This window comes from Oncorhynchus masou, chromosome 33 (genome assembly GCF_036934945.1).
Source record: "Oncorhynchus masou masou isolate Uvic2021 chromosome 33, UVic_Omas_1.1, whole genome shotgun sequence".
Taxonomy (NCBI): domain Eukaryota; kingdom Metazoa; phylum Chordata; class Actinopteri; order Salmoniformes; family Salmonidae; genus Oncorhynchus; species Oncorhynchus masou.
Genome location: NC_088244.1, coordinates 33,255,112 through 33,269,293, shown reverse-complemented (window position 1 = coordinate 33,269,293; position 14,182 = coordinate 33,255,112). Strand labels below are relative to the sequence as shown.

Here is a 14,182-nt window from a genome sequence, read left to right as displayed (position 1 = left end):
AAAAAAATCTAAATATATTTTATATTTGAGATTCTTCAAAGTAGCCACCCTTTGCCTTGATGACAGTTTGACAAACTTGGCATTCTCTCAATCAGCTTCATGAGTTAGTCACCTGGAAGGCTTATCCAACAATCTTGAAGGAGTTCCCACATATGCTGAGCACTTGTTGTCTGCTTTTCCTTCACTCTGCGGTCCAACTCATCCCAAACCATCTCAATTGGGTTGAGGTCGGGGGACTAAGGAAGCCAGGTCACCTGATGCTGCACTCCATCACTCTCCTTGGTCAGATAGCCCTTACACAGCTTGGATGTGTGTTTTGGGTCATTGTCCTGTTTAAAAACAAATGATAATCCCACTAAGCGCAAACCAGATGGGATGGTGTATCGCTTCAGAATGCTGTGGTAGCCATGTGCCTTGAATTCTAAATAAATCACTGACAGTGTCACCAGCAAAGCATCCCCACACCATCACACCTCCTCCTCCATGCTTCACGGTGGAAACCACACATGTGGAGATCATCCGTTCACCTACTCTGCATCTCACAAAGACACAGTTGTCGAAAACAAAAATCTCAAATTTGGACTTATCAGACCAAAGGACAGATTTCCACCAGTCTAATGTCCATTGCTCGTGTTTCTTGACCAAGCAAGTCTCTTCTTATTATTGGTGTCCTTTAGTAGTGGTTTCTTTGCAGCAATTCGACAATGAAGGCCTGATTCACCCTGTCTCCTCTGAACAGTTGATTTTGAGATGTGTCTGTTACTTGAACTCTGTGTAGCATCTATTTGAGCTGAAATGTCTGAGGCTGGTAACGCTAATGAACTTATTCTCTTCAGCAGAGGTAACCCTGTGTCTTCTTTTTTTGTGGTGGTCCTCATGAGAGGCAGTTTCATCATAGCGCTTGATGGTTTTTGCAAATGCACTTGAAGAACGTTTTTGACATTTTCCAGATTGACTGACCTTCATGTCTTAAAGTAATGATGAACTTTTCTTTCTCTTTGCTTATTTGAGATGTTCTCGCCATAATATGGACTTGGTCTTTTGCCAAATAGGTCTGTCTTCTGTATACCAACCCTACCTTGTCACAACACAGCTGATTGGCTCAATATGCATTAAGAAGGAAAGAAATTCCACAAAGGAACTTTTAACAAGGCGCTCCTGTTAATTGAAATTCATTCCAGGTGACTGTTCTTGCCATAATATGGACTTGGTCTTTTGCCAAATAGGTCTGTCTTCTGTATACCAACCCTACCTTGTCACAACACAGCTGATTGGCTCAAATGCATTAACAAGGAAAGAAATTCCACAAAGGAACTTTTAACAAGGCGCACCTGTTAATTGAAATTCATTCCAGGTGACTACCTCATGAAGCTGGTTGAGAGAACGCCAAGATTGTGCAAAGCTGTCATCAAGGCAAAGGGTGGCTACTTTGAAGAATCTCAAATATAAATATATTTTGATTTGTTTAACACTTTTTTGGTTGTTACATGATTCCATGTGTTATTTCATAGTTTTGATGTCTTCACTATTATTCTACAATGTAGAAAATAGTAAAAATAAAGAAAAACCCTGGAATGAGTAGGTGTGTCCAAACTTTTGATATATATATATATATATTTACTCTATATATATATATTTGTTTATTTATTTTTAAATAATGCTGAACTCCTGCAGTACCGCCGCGGACCCCCAGTTGAATACCCCTGGCCTAGATCATAGATCACAAAGAATGCGATTATGTGGACGTGGGGCACCTGATCCTAGATCAGTACTCCTACTCTGAGATGCTTTGTGAATTGAAATTGGGGCCCAGTTCTTAGAAAGTGAATTCAATATGGGCCCAGTTCTTAGAAAGGGAATTGAATATGGGGCCCGGTTCTTAGAACGTGAATTGAGCCTCCAGTGGACTAGAAAATCTGCACACGATGAGCGGTTTTCCCAGACCCAGATAAAGTCAATCCTGGTCTGCAAAAGCAATGCTCAATCGAGTTTTGAAAGTGATTTGAAATTATTTTTAGTCCAGGAATAGGTTAAATCTGGGTCCAAGAGGAGGAAGCAGCCCTACTGTATGTCCTGTAGCGCTAAGGCTTTACACTGACCCTCCCTCTGACCTCTCCCTGTTTAATCCTGTCTCGTTCCCTTTCCTTGTTTCTTCCTGTAGGTCCGTAAGGAGTTGGCAGCAGTGCTGATGTTTGAGTCCCATGCCAAGGCAGGCACAGTCTGTGAGTGTCCTCTCTGATGTTTTTTTAAAACTCTGGTGGGCGAGGGAGCGAAAGAGAGCCTCACCGGGCCCACATCACCACCACAGGTGCTAGAGATACTCTGTCTCTTTTACCATCCTCCCCCTCAGTGCAGTACACAACAAACCTGTCCATCTGTAGCAGAACAAATTACTTCTGCCACGGATGTAAAACCTACTGAAACCCACTTGAATATTTCAAAATCTTTATCTTGGACAATCAGTCCATTAGATTGTCAGAGAAATCTGTCTGTCGGCAAAGCTGACTGAAACACTGAAATGTCAACCGAAAATGCCATGTGCACCTTTGTGAACATGGAAAAAAAAATACAAATCACCAGCACTTTGCCTCCCGGCCTTTCGTTTGTATTGGACTTTACCTGTGAAGCACTGTGCCTACATCCTTGTCTGGTAGAGCTGGCTGACTGTTGAGACTGATGTGAATCCTAAATCTCGGTGTCTTTGTGTTTCTCAGTGTTCAGTCAGGGAGACAAAGGCACTTCCTGGTACATCATCTGGAAGGGCTCTGTCAATGTCATCACACATGGAAAGGTAAGGTCTTTACCCCAGTTATCTTAATTGTGTACAATTCTTTAGGATACACACTATAGTTTGGATATAGAGAATTTGAATTGTATTCACACTACTCTTACAGTTAATCAAATCAAGTTAATCAAATTGTTGGTCACATGCGCCAAATGCAACAGGTGTAGACTTTACAGTGAAATGCTTACTTATGAGCCCATTCTCAACAGTGCAGAGTTAAAAAGTAAGACAAATATTTTCTAAATAAAATAGGAAATAGTAACGCAATAAAAATAGTAATGAGGCTGTATACAAGGAGTACCATTACTGATTCAATGTGCAGAGGTACGAGGTAGTTCAGGTAATACAGTATGTACATGTGGGTGGGGTAAAAGTGACTTGGCAATCAGGATATATAATAAACAGAGTACCAGCAGGGTATTTCAAGTGTGAAAGTGTCTCTATTTGTGAGTGTGTGTGGCGTCAATATTCATGCATGTGTTTTGTGCGTGTGAGCGTATGCAGTCTGTGTGTTGGAGTGTCAATGTAGTATGTGTGAGTGTGTGGGTAGAGTCTAGTACATGTGCATAGAGCCAGTGCAAGAGAGTTAGTGCAAAACAATAAAGAAAGAACTTATTGAGGGGGTCAATGTAAATTTGTCCAGGTAGCCATTTCATTAACTGTTCAGCAGTCTTATGGCTTGGGGGTAGAAGTTGTTAAGGAGCCTTTTGGTCACACTTACATAGTTGTGTGTGTGTGTGTGTGTGTGTGTGTGTGTGTGTGTGTGTGTGTGTGTGTGTGTGTGTGTGTGTGTGTGTGTGTGTGTGTGTGTGTGTGTGTGTGTGTGTGTGTGTGTGTGTGTGTGTGTGTGTGTGTGTGTGTGTGTGTGTGTGTGTGTGTGTGTGTGTGTGTGTGATACAGGGCCTGGTGACAACGTTACATGAGGGAGAAGACTTTGGGCAGCTGGCCCTGGTGAACGATGCTCCCAGAGCAGCAACCATCATCCTGAGAGAGGACAACTGCCACTTCCTACGAGTCGACAAACAGGACTTCATACGCATCCTCAAGGTCAGTTTGGTTACAAACTGAAGATGGGTGCATATCGTATTCATACTGATGTGTGTGTACTGTATGTAAAGTAGATACACGTTCTCTTTGATCACAACCTGCTTTTGTGTACAGTACATACTCTATTCAAATCAATAGGGGCGTGGGGGTAAAATCACTGGGGAAGCCAAGACAGTAAAAAAGGTCATACTACAACCTATGTGGTGATAATTGCGTTGTTTCCTCTATACTCATTAGTTCATACACCACTGTGATATACAATAAGACTGTGACAACAAGAAGACAACAGTCACACAGTGGTGTAATAAATTCAAATACACATACGTTTGTTTCCTCACAAAACCCGAGAGCAACATCTGTCCGGTGAAGTCCACAAAGCATATATTGCATGTAAAAAAAATAATAATGTAAACATCATCAAATCACAAGGCTAAGTAGACCAGAAACAGACATGTTTTCTGACAATTAGATTATCCTTAGAATGTGATTTGATTGGTGTGAAGCCAAATCCAAAACTGGCCTCACTTGGGGGAGCGTTTTGCTGCGCCATGACAACCCACAGTTGAGCTCAGCTCAACACTGATTGGCTCATTCTTTTTTCGTTTTATCAATTCTTTTTTTTTTATCAAGTGAGGCTAAATGCTTGCTGGCATTGATCAATCAAATGCTACAGCTGCAAAATGCCGCATCAGATACGTGTGGTACACATACTGAGACAGAGGGGCGCTGTTTCCTTCGCTCTGAAGATTTCTCCTGTGAGATTCAGCCACTTGCGAATTGACTCAAAATTCTGAAAACACAGAGAGACGAAGGATATATTATTTTATAAATAAAATGTAAAAATGTGTCAAATATTTTGGGAAGCCTGGCTTCCCTTGGCATCCATGAATACACACCAATGATTCAAATATGCCTATTGCATATGCTGTATGTATCCATGTGTACCATGTATAGTGTGAACTGCATGTAAAGTGTGTGCATGACTGTGTGTTTACATTGTGTTTCAGGATGTGGAAGCTAACACCATGCGTCTGGAGGAACATGGTAAAGCTGTGCTGGTGCTGGAGAAGGCTGAGTCAACCAATCCTGGAGGGGCAGGAAACAACAGCAAGTAAGACACTCCCACCTTTCATATATTAAACTGTATAACAACAACCAATCAAACAAGCACTTATACATTAATCATGACCTAAATGAACACACTCCTCAAAGGCATTTTTAGACTAATGTCATGTAAAACACAGATGTTTACTGTAGAATATTAAATGTGCAAGAAACAAGCACTGTTTTAGTTAACAGTGTTATTAATTGTGGCAGTTAGCTGCCTGCCTATTGTTGATTCAACACAGAAATAGACCTGAACCCTGTTCAGTTGAATAGACTGTGCTTTGTTATCTAACTTCAAGTGTTTTAGCAAACGTTGAGTTTAATCAATGTGATGCTCAAATGGCTGCCTCTTTATACTGTTAACCAATGTGTCCACCTATGGCTCTTTCCACACTATACACATACTGACACTCTCTCCCCCTCCCCTCCGCTCTCCCTCTTTTTCTCCCTCTCCCTCTGTTATTTCCCACTCCCCCTTCCCTACACACTCAGATATACAGTGATGGCTGGAACTCCAGAGAAGATCCTAGAACACCTGCTTGAGACAGTGAAGCTGGATACTAATGGCAGTGATGCTATAGGTAGGTAACCTGTATGGCTTGCCTTGTATGGGGCCAAACGTGTCTCTACTGTAGTGGCTGGACCCCTCTATGTCGCTGGACCACTGACATATTCCCACTGTTTTATGTTCAAAGAACAGGGGTTCCTCTTTTAAAACAATCTAGGTAGAAGCAGGAATTCTCCAGGGTAGCTGTTTAGGCCCCTTGCTTTTTTTTCAATCTTTACTAACGACATGCCACTGGCTTTGAGTAAGGCCAGTGTTTCTATGTATGCAGATGACGCAACACTATACACGTCAGCTACTACAGCGACTCAAATGACTGCAACACTTAACAAAGAGCTGCAGTTAGTTTCGGAATGGGTAGCAAGGAATAAGTTAGTCATAAATATTTCCAAAACTAAAAGCATTGAATTTGGGACAAATCATTCACTAAGCCCTAAACCTCAATTACATCTCATAATGAATCATGTGGAAATTGAGCAAGTTGAGGTGACTAAACTGCTTGGAGTTACCCTGGATTGTAAACTGTCAAAACATATTGATACAACAGTAGCTAAGAGGGGAGAAGTCTGTCCATAATAAAGCGCTGCTCTGCCTTCTTAACAACACTGTCAACAAGGCAGGTCCGACAGGCCCTGGTTTTGTCACACCTGGACTACTGTTAAGTAGTATGGCCAGGTGCCGCAAATATGGACTTGGGAAAATTGCAGTTGGCTCAGAACAGGGCAGCACGGCTGGCTCTTAAAAGTACACAGACAGCTAACATTAATGACATGCATGTCAATCACTCATAGCTCAAAGTGGAAGAGAGATTGACATCATCATTATCATCATAGTCATCATCATTGCTTTCGTAAGAGGTGTTGACAAGCTGAAGGTACCGAGCTGTCTGTTTAAAATACTAGCACACAGCTCGAACACCCATGCATACCCCACAAGACATGCCACCAGAGGTCACTTCACAGTCCCCTAGTTCAGAACAGACTATGAGAGGCTCACAGTACTACATAGAGCCATGACTACATGAAACTCTATTCCACATAAGGTGACTGATGCAAGCAGTAGAATCAGATTTAAAAAGCAGATAAAAATACACCTTATGGAAGAGCGGGGACTGTAAAGTAACACAAACATAGGCACAGGCTCATGCATACACACACATGATAACATACTATACACACTTACACATGGATTCTGTGTTGTAGGTGTGTGGTAGTGGAGTATGGGCCTGAGGGCACACACTCAGTGTGTTGTTAATTCTGTAATGAATGTATTGTAGTGCTTTTGAAAATGTATAAATGCCTTAAAATTGCCGGACCCCAGGAAGAGTGGAGATCCATAATAATAAATACAAATACTAATACAAAACACACTATACTGTACCAGGATGACCATACAGTAGCTTCACATCTGAATCCTCAGCCAAACTTTAAAGATCGTTTCTGGTTTCATGGGAACGGTTTGTTTTGGTCACTCACATGAAACAGCCAACAAAGACAGAAAAGAACAGGCAGAATCAGGCCAGGCACATTCCTGGAAATGTATTTTATATCCGCTTACTAAAGGCCATCAGATGACTCATTGCGCCTGTGTTTTTCAGGGAGGAAGTGGATGGGACACAAAGTGGAGGGACACAGAGTGCCATTAGTCCTTGTTAGTGAGTTATGTGTTGTTCTGTCTGTGCCCACAGATCCCTGTGTGAGCGACTTCCTGCTAACCCACAGGGTCTTCATGCCCTCCAGCCAGCTTTGCCCGGCCCTACAACACCAATATCCTTTGATGATTATGATGATGGTGGTGATGATGATGACGGTGGTGGTAGTGGTTGTGTGATGATGATGATGATGTCCTAAGCTGTGTCTATTTCTATTTACTTACACTTTGTCTCTAAGAGGATCACATACCCAACATTTGTGGGAGTATTTTGAATCTGTGTACCCGAAAAACAAATTAAACGTTTAAATGTTATTAAATTAAATAAATAAAACAAATGAACATAATTCAACCAAAGCATCCAGCTTCTCCAGCTGAAGAGACAGACTAGTGTCTCTTCAAGTCGAAAGCAGCTCAGACCGTGGTCTAGGTCTAGAATAGCTGTGTTAAGTTGTTGTTCAAGTGTGTTGGTTCTCTTCCTTATCCCTGAGTGCACCTACCATGCAGAGCCTTCTGAGGGCTCAGATCTGGAGAAGGCAGCCTATGCCCTCAACACCAAGCAGAAGATAGTGAAGTTGATTTGCCAGTGGGTGGCGCTGTTCGGCCAGCTGCTCAAAGATGACCCCATCGCTGTAGACTTCCTGGAGGTGAGTGAAGGGGTAGTGGGATTCTCTATAACCAAACAAATCAGCTGATATCTCAAAGTGTACAGAAACCCAGCCTAAAAAAGCTAGCTGTGCCACCAGAGACCCTGGGTTCGCAGCCGTCCGCGACCGGGAGGTCCATGGGGTGGCGCACAATTGGCCTAGCGTCGTCCGGGTTAGGGAGGGTTTGTCCATCGCGCACTAGCGACTCCTGTGGCAGGCTGGGCGCAGTGCGCGCTGACCAGGTCGCTAGGTGTACGGTGTTTCCTCCGACACATTGGTGCGGCTGGCTTCCAGGTTGGATGCGCGTGTAACAGTATAGACTTTACGCCCTTCCCCTCGCCCCGACCTGGGCGCGAACCAGGGACGCTCTGCACACGTCAACAGTCACCCTCGAAGCATCGTTACCCATCGCTCCACAAAAGCTGCGGCCCTTGCATAGCAAGGGGAACCACTACTTCAAGGTCTGAGAGCAAGTGACGTCACCGATTGAAACGCCACTAGCGCGCACCACCGCTAACTAGCTAGCAATTTCACATCGGCTACACGCGCTGTGTTAAGAAGCAGTGCAGTGTTGGTTGGGTTGTGTTTCGGAGGACGCATAGCTCTCGACCCTCGTCCGTACAGGAGTGAGACAAGACAGTAACTACTAACAATTGGATACCAAGAAAAAGGGGGGTAAAAATAATAAATAATAATAATAAAAATAGCAGAGCCTTATATCAATGTTAACCAAATATCACGCTCTGAAAAATCTGTTATACAGTAAATGTGCAGTATATTGTATTGAATCATAGCCTGTGTGTTGTTTCTGTGTGTTGTGACCGTAATAATATACATTCAGTGTTGATACATTGAGTGTTTCTATGCATGGCAGACGCTGGGGGAGGAGGTGGCAGGTGACTCCCGTCTGTCCAGTATGCTGAGGGAGCAGCTCAGAGACAGGAGGAGAACCAGAATGTGAGTAGTAACACATTTTTATTTATTTTACCTTTATTTAACTAGGCAAGTCAGTTAAGAACAAAATATTTATTATTTATTATTTTCAATGGCGGCCTAGTTAACTGGCTTGTTCAGGGGCAGAATGACAGATTTGGGGATTCAATATTTCAGTTACAAGTCCAACGCTCTAACCACTAGGCTACCTGCCACCCTTTTTGCCAGAGTGAAATGAACTTTTGGGCCCATAGGGTGAATAATGAAGGTCAAAGTTCAATATAGTATGGTATGGATATAAGCCTTGTCCTCACAGGAATGTGAAACAAAAGCAAAAGTCATGTTCTTTCCTTTACAGTCTTATTGATAACATTATGTAGTATCGTAACCAAGCCAATAAGAGTGTTTCTGGAATCTAGATTTGAATTAGGTTACTATCATGTTTGTATTTTTCAATATCTTTCCAGGCTTGAGAATGAACTCGGGTCACTGACAAGGGTAAGTTGAACCACATTAATAAAGGCTTATAAAGGTCATTCTTGCGCACACAAATACATCTGCATCTCTGTTTATTACCACATGCCATGTTCTCTTTACTTAGACAGATTGGGAGATAGCAGAAGAGACAGTACAACTCCAACCTTTATAACACAGCGTGTTAGTCTTCAGAGCTGCTGGAGCTAAAAGATAAAAGATTAAAAGCATAAAAAACATAGAGAAATTAAAAGTCACACTTGTGGCTGACTTACTCTGTCTATTGTTTGTTTCCATTAGCTTAACCATCAGTTTGACTGGTTTTCCAGTTGTGAGGAGCCAGTGGGGAAGTGTCTGCCAATCAGATCAAAGGACAAAGGTCAGTGAGACTACTACTACCATAGCATGGTAATAACTATGTCATGAATAGCATGGCAATGCCTTTTCTATAATGACACAAAATGCACAATTTGCCTTTTTTTCTGTTTATTAACTATTGGATAACCATTGGCAGCCCACTGTAACCATGAAATGCACTTACAGATGGATCAATGTAAATGTGTCACAACTTCCGCCGAAGTTGGTTCCTCTCCTTGTTCGGACGGCGTTCGGCGGTCGGCGTCAACGGTCTTCTAGCCATCATTGATTCATTTTCCATTTGTTTTGTCTTGTCTTCCCACACACCTGGTTTCAATTCCATCATTACATGTTGTGTATTTAACCCTCTGTTCCCCCCCATGTCCTTGTCCGGAATGTTTATTGTAAGTTCTTGTGCACGTATTTCTGTATGGGGTGCGTACTGGCAGGAGAGGAGTCAGGCGCAGGAGAGCAAAAACAATTCCGGACAAGGACATGGGGTGGGAACAGAGGGTTAAATACACAACATGTAATGATGGAATTGAAACCAGGTGTGTGGGAAGACAAGACAAAACAAATGAAAAATGGATCAATGATGGCTAGAAGACCGGTGACACCGACTGCCGCCCGAACAAGGAGAGGAACCAACTTCGGCGGAAGTCGTGACAAAATGGTTGTTGCTATACTTTGTTTAAAATATCCAATGCAGCTGTTTGTTTTTTAAAATCTCAATGTTAAATCATTTCTGAGTAAAAATGAAGTACCTTATTGTGATTGTTTAAAATTATTAGAATTGTCAAAAATAGCTTCATAACAAAGAACAATTTCTGGGTGTGGGGAGAGGAAAACTGAAAACTAGCTGTTATTGGTAGAGAGGTTTAGAACTCTCTTTCTTATTGGTCTATTAACTCATTTACAACCTGAGGATTTCACCAGGCAGGCTAAAACTCCATCCCACCAAAACAGGCTGAAATTTCAGGTGGTCTTTTAAAACAGCTCTTACACTAAAAGGGCATTATCATAATTTTCACAATTTACAGTATTATTCCAACCTCATAGTGTGGAAATATATATAAAACACAGGACAATCACATTTTTTGACTGCCCTGGGCCTTTAATGCTTAACTGCCTTTCCCGTGTCTCTGTGTTTTCTCTCCTAGTATTGTATGAGATCTTCCGGCCAGACCATACGTCAATCACTCTGATGCTGCCGGTGAACACCTCTGTTCAGGAAATTATGTCATCGCTGGTAAATCCAGGAGGAGACCACGTCCTGGTCAAAATGAACTCCATGGGAGGTGCGTGGCTATTATTTCTTTTTCCATGTCATCTAGAAGCAATATGAAGCCCTTTTCTAAGATACAGCTGTACAGGACATTCATTTTTTTCCCTTTCAGTTTGTACACTTGGTACAATACTCCCTCCTTCAGGCAAGAGCAGCTATATTCATAACTTTACAATTTGGTATATGTGCATGTTAATGTCTTGTGACATGTCATTTGAGATAATGGTAAGTTTTATTGAGAGAGTGTGTAACTGTCAGTGAGTGTTGATGTTAAGTCGGGATGTGTGTCTCTGAGGTATTGTGTGTTAAAGGGCTTGTCTTTTGCCGTATCATAGACAGGGCTCAGCTGAAGCTGGACGCCACAGCAGTCTACACCTCCCTGGGGCTGAATGAGAGACTGTTCCTCTGCACTGCCACCCAGGTGGAACAACTGGTGAGTCCTAACCTCACCTACAATCTACGCCTACTCTATAGTCTCTCATGGGTGCTGAGATGACCATATATAACTTATCTATAACTTAAGAACTACATCGCATGATGAATCAGAGAAAAACATCCCAGACCGTTCATAGATATTTGTGTGATTTCATGGCATTATTTATGGTGTTTGTTCTCTGGCATCTTGACAGATGCCCCTGAAGGAGCAGCAGGGCCCTGATCAGAGCACCATTGACACTTTGGAGCAGATGTGTTCCAAGGACATCGCCAGCCAGCTCACCAACTACGACTGGGAACTGTTTACCGCCATGCATGAGGTAAGGAAGGAAATGAGGTGAGCCCATGCCAGAGTTTTACCAGTGTTATGGAGCGGAAGTCATGGATTTGGGACCAGCGGGATAAGAGTTCAAAGAGGAGAAACTGTGACGTATGCTTGCATTAGGCGCTTGAGTGGGATCATTTGCTACCCAGCTTTAAATACCGAGTATCATCAGTATGCCCCATTTCCCTGAAAAAAGGGCTTAGTTAATAAGAATGAGGTAGAAAAGTTTGAAAATGTATGCAGTCACTACTACTGTAAGTCGCTCTGGATAACAGCATCTGCTAAATGACTCGAATGTACAGGTCTATTAAGGGTATGACATCTATCTCACATGTGGGTATGCACCGTGGTGGGGAGCTGGTTTGACAAGGCCTGGTGACTCAGATGTGAGCTGTCTCAGTCTGTCTCAGAACAACAATAGCCCTGATTAAACTCTAACGTGCATCATTCGTCCTGATCTTGTCTTGATCTTGTCTGTTTACACTTGTAAGATCTGATCACAATCGGTTAACAAAATGTATTTGAATCGTCTACACTTGTCTGAAAAAGTGGGCACAGGACACATTTTAGCATCAGGTATAAACAGGCCTCAAGGATTCGCTATCTGTCACTCAGGCATGTGTCTGAGGCATCCTCTCTCTGGTAACTGTTACTGCAGCATCATATCAGTCATCAGGTCGACTCCTCACCTGACACACTACTACCCTGTATTGGCCACGTGTTCATCTGACACACACACCTGTTTTTATGCAAGTTTATTTAACCAGGTTGTCCCACTGAGGTCAAAATACCTCTTTGACAAGGACATTAAGTTCAAGTCAAGTTCAAATGTTATGCCAAATTGAAGGTTTAGTCCATTGGATGGTTGCTTGATATACCTGTATTTGGGTACATACAAATACTTTGGATCTGTGTTTAATGTGCCACAGTACATACGGATGGTAAATGAATGTGTCTCTCCCACCAGGTGGAACTAGTGTACTATATATTTGGGCGACATAAATTCCAAGGCGCCACCACAGCTAACCTGGAGCGTTTTGTGCATCGCTTCAACGAGGTGCAGTACTGGGTGGTGACGGAGGTGTGTCTGTGTGCTGACCTGATGAAGAGAGCCATGCTGCTGAAGAAGTTCATCAAGATGGCCGCCATGTGAGTCTCACTTAAATTAAGACACAGTTTACCTTGTAACTTGCAGATTAATGACTATGTTATCTTAGGGGTAAATATCCCTACAGAGCAGTATACTATATTGGTGATTTTTTACAATAACACTCTATATACAAAAAATATTCAACATACCAGCAGAAATCATGTTTTCATATCCAGATAAAATATTGGTAATGTCTGTAGACACTGTTGCTCCAATAACCATTTTGGTAAAGTATATGTTTAGTCTTCCCACAGCTGTTACTGTCTGTGTTTCCTGTTTCAGGTTGAAGGAGCAGAAAAACCTCAATTCATTCTTTGCTGTGATGTTTGGTCTAAGCAACAGTGCTGTACAGAGACTTTACAAGACCTGGGAGGTGAGGCCTGCTGGGGACAATGCCCTACATTTTTAGGATCGCTTATAATAACAATGTATTTTATTTATAACATATGTGAAATGGATATCAGAGGAGTAACAGTTGTTGTTGTTGTTGTTGTTGTTGAAAGAGAGTGCCGAGTAAGACGAAAAGGGTCTATTGTGCCTACGAGAGGTTAATGGTGAGTGAGTTAATGTGTACAAGCTTCATAACAAAGTGTTCCATTAAATGTCATAGATAACAACAGGTGACATCACAGGCCACTTGTCAATCCCTCCCCCTCATTTCCACTGTGTGTATGAATCACATTTTCCTTCCTTTGTAATATGTGCGTTGTTTACGGCCTATATTTCCTTTATAACTAGAGCTAATGGAGAAGTGTGTGTATTTCTCTTAATGTGTCAGGATCCATCACGTAATCACAGAGCCTACAGACTGGCTGTGGCAAAGCTCAGTCCTCCCTACATCCCCTTCATGCCCCTGCTACTAAAAGGTAGCTGTAATACATGGTTAGAAACCTCTTGTGGTAGATGTAGCATTCAATACCTGAGTAAAGTCTACATGGCCCTACACTGAGCCAGTATGTTGTTCTGTTCGCCATCGGTTCCTCTAGACATGACATTCATCCACGAGGGAAACAAGAACTACACTGAAAAACTGGTCAATTTTGAGAAAATGGTGAGTTTGTCGAGCTGAAATATCAAATTCTTACATCGGCCCTTACCCAAGTTATGTCTTCTCTTTTTTGTCTTGTAAACTATTGGCTAAATAAGCCGCCTCATCTTTTGACTGTTTCAGCGCATGATAGCCAAGACAGTGAAGATCGTTCGAGGGTGCAGAAGCACGCCTTACGGTAAGACAACCAAAGGAAAAAGTTGTAGGAAAGAATGGAATAAGGACAATGTTGGGGCATGGTGTTCACACTCAACGGTTCTTTGTCCCGCAGTGCCTTCCTCGCCTCAGAAGGGGCTCGCGGACAGAATGTTTCTGGAGGTGCCTTCCATTAGGGTGTCCACATGTAAGCTTTGCCACATAGCTATGCCTCAATG

The 14,182-nt window shown here is 42.4% G+C and overlaps 1 protein-coding gene across 9 annotated transcripts in view; it reads left to right on the top strand.

Moving 5' to 3' along the window:
* The window catches only part of rapgef3 (Rap guanine nucleotide exchange factor (GEF) 3), a 42,980-nt gene that overhangs the window by 27,267 nt on the left and 1,531 nt on the right, over window positions 1-14,182 (top strand). For 8 of the 9 annotated variants that reach the window (XM_064957349.1, XM_064957351.1, XM_064957350.1 and 5 more), the window contains 20 exons: window positions 2,162-2,222; window positions 2,715-2,791; window positions 3,686-3,832; window positions 4,840-4,943; window positions 5,432-5,520; window positions 7,192-7,270; window positions 7,651-7,801; window positions 8,676-8,758; window positions 9,202-9,232; window positions 9,509-9,587; window positions 10,726-10,863; window positions 11,186-11,283; window positions 11,480-11,605; window positions 12,578-12,759; window positions 13,043-13,133; window positions 13,264-13,314; window positions 13,539-13,626; window positions 13,747-13,811; window positions 13,932-13,986; window positions 14,080-14,151. In XM_064957349.1, coding sequence (XP_064813421.1) covers window positions 2,162-2,222; window positions 2,715-2,791; window positions 3,686-3,832; window positions 4,840-4,943; window positions 5,432-5,520; window positions 7,192-7,270; window positions 7,651-7,801; window positions 8,676-8,758; window positions 9,202-9,232; window positions 9,509-9,587; window positions 10,726-10,863; window positions 11,186-11,283; window positions 11,480-11,605; window positions 12,578-12,759; window positions 13,043-13,133; window positions 13,264-13,314; window positions 13,539-13,626; window positions 13,747-13,811; window positions 13,932-13,986; window positions 14,080-14,151 — 1,867 coding nt within the window. The remainder of the gene's footprint in view (window positions 1-2,161; window positions 2,223-2,714; window positions 2,792-3,685; window positions 3,833-4,839; window positions 4,944-5,431; window positions 5,521-7,191; window positions 7,271-7,650; window positions 7,802-8,675; window positions 8,759-9,201; window positions 9,233-9,508; window positions 9,588-10,725; window positions 10,864-11,185; window positions 11,284-11,479; window positions 11,606-12,577; window positions 12,760-13,042; window positions 13,134-13,263; window positions 13,315-13,538; window positions 13,627-13,746; window positions 13,812-13,931; window positions 13,987-14,079; window positions 14,152-14,182) is intronic. The other variant, XM_064957352.1, reaches the window with a different exon arrangement.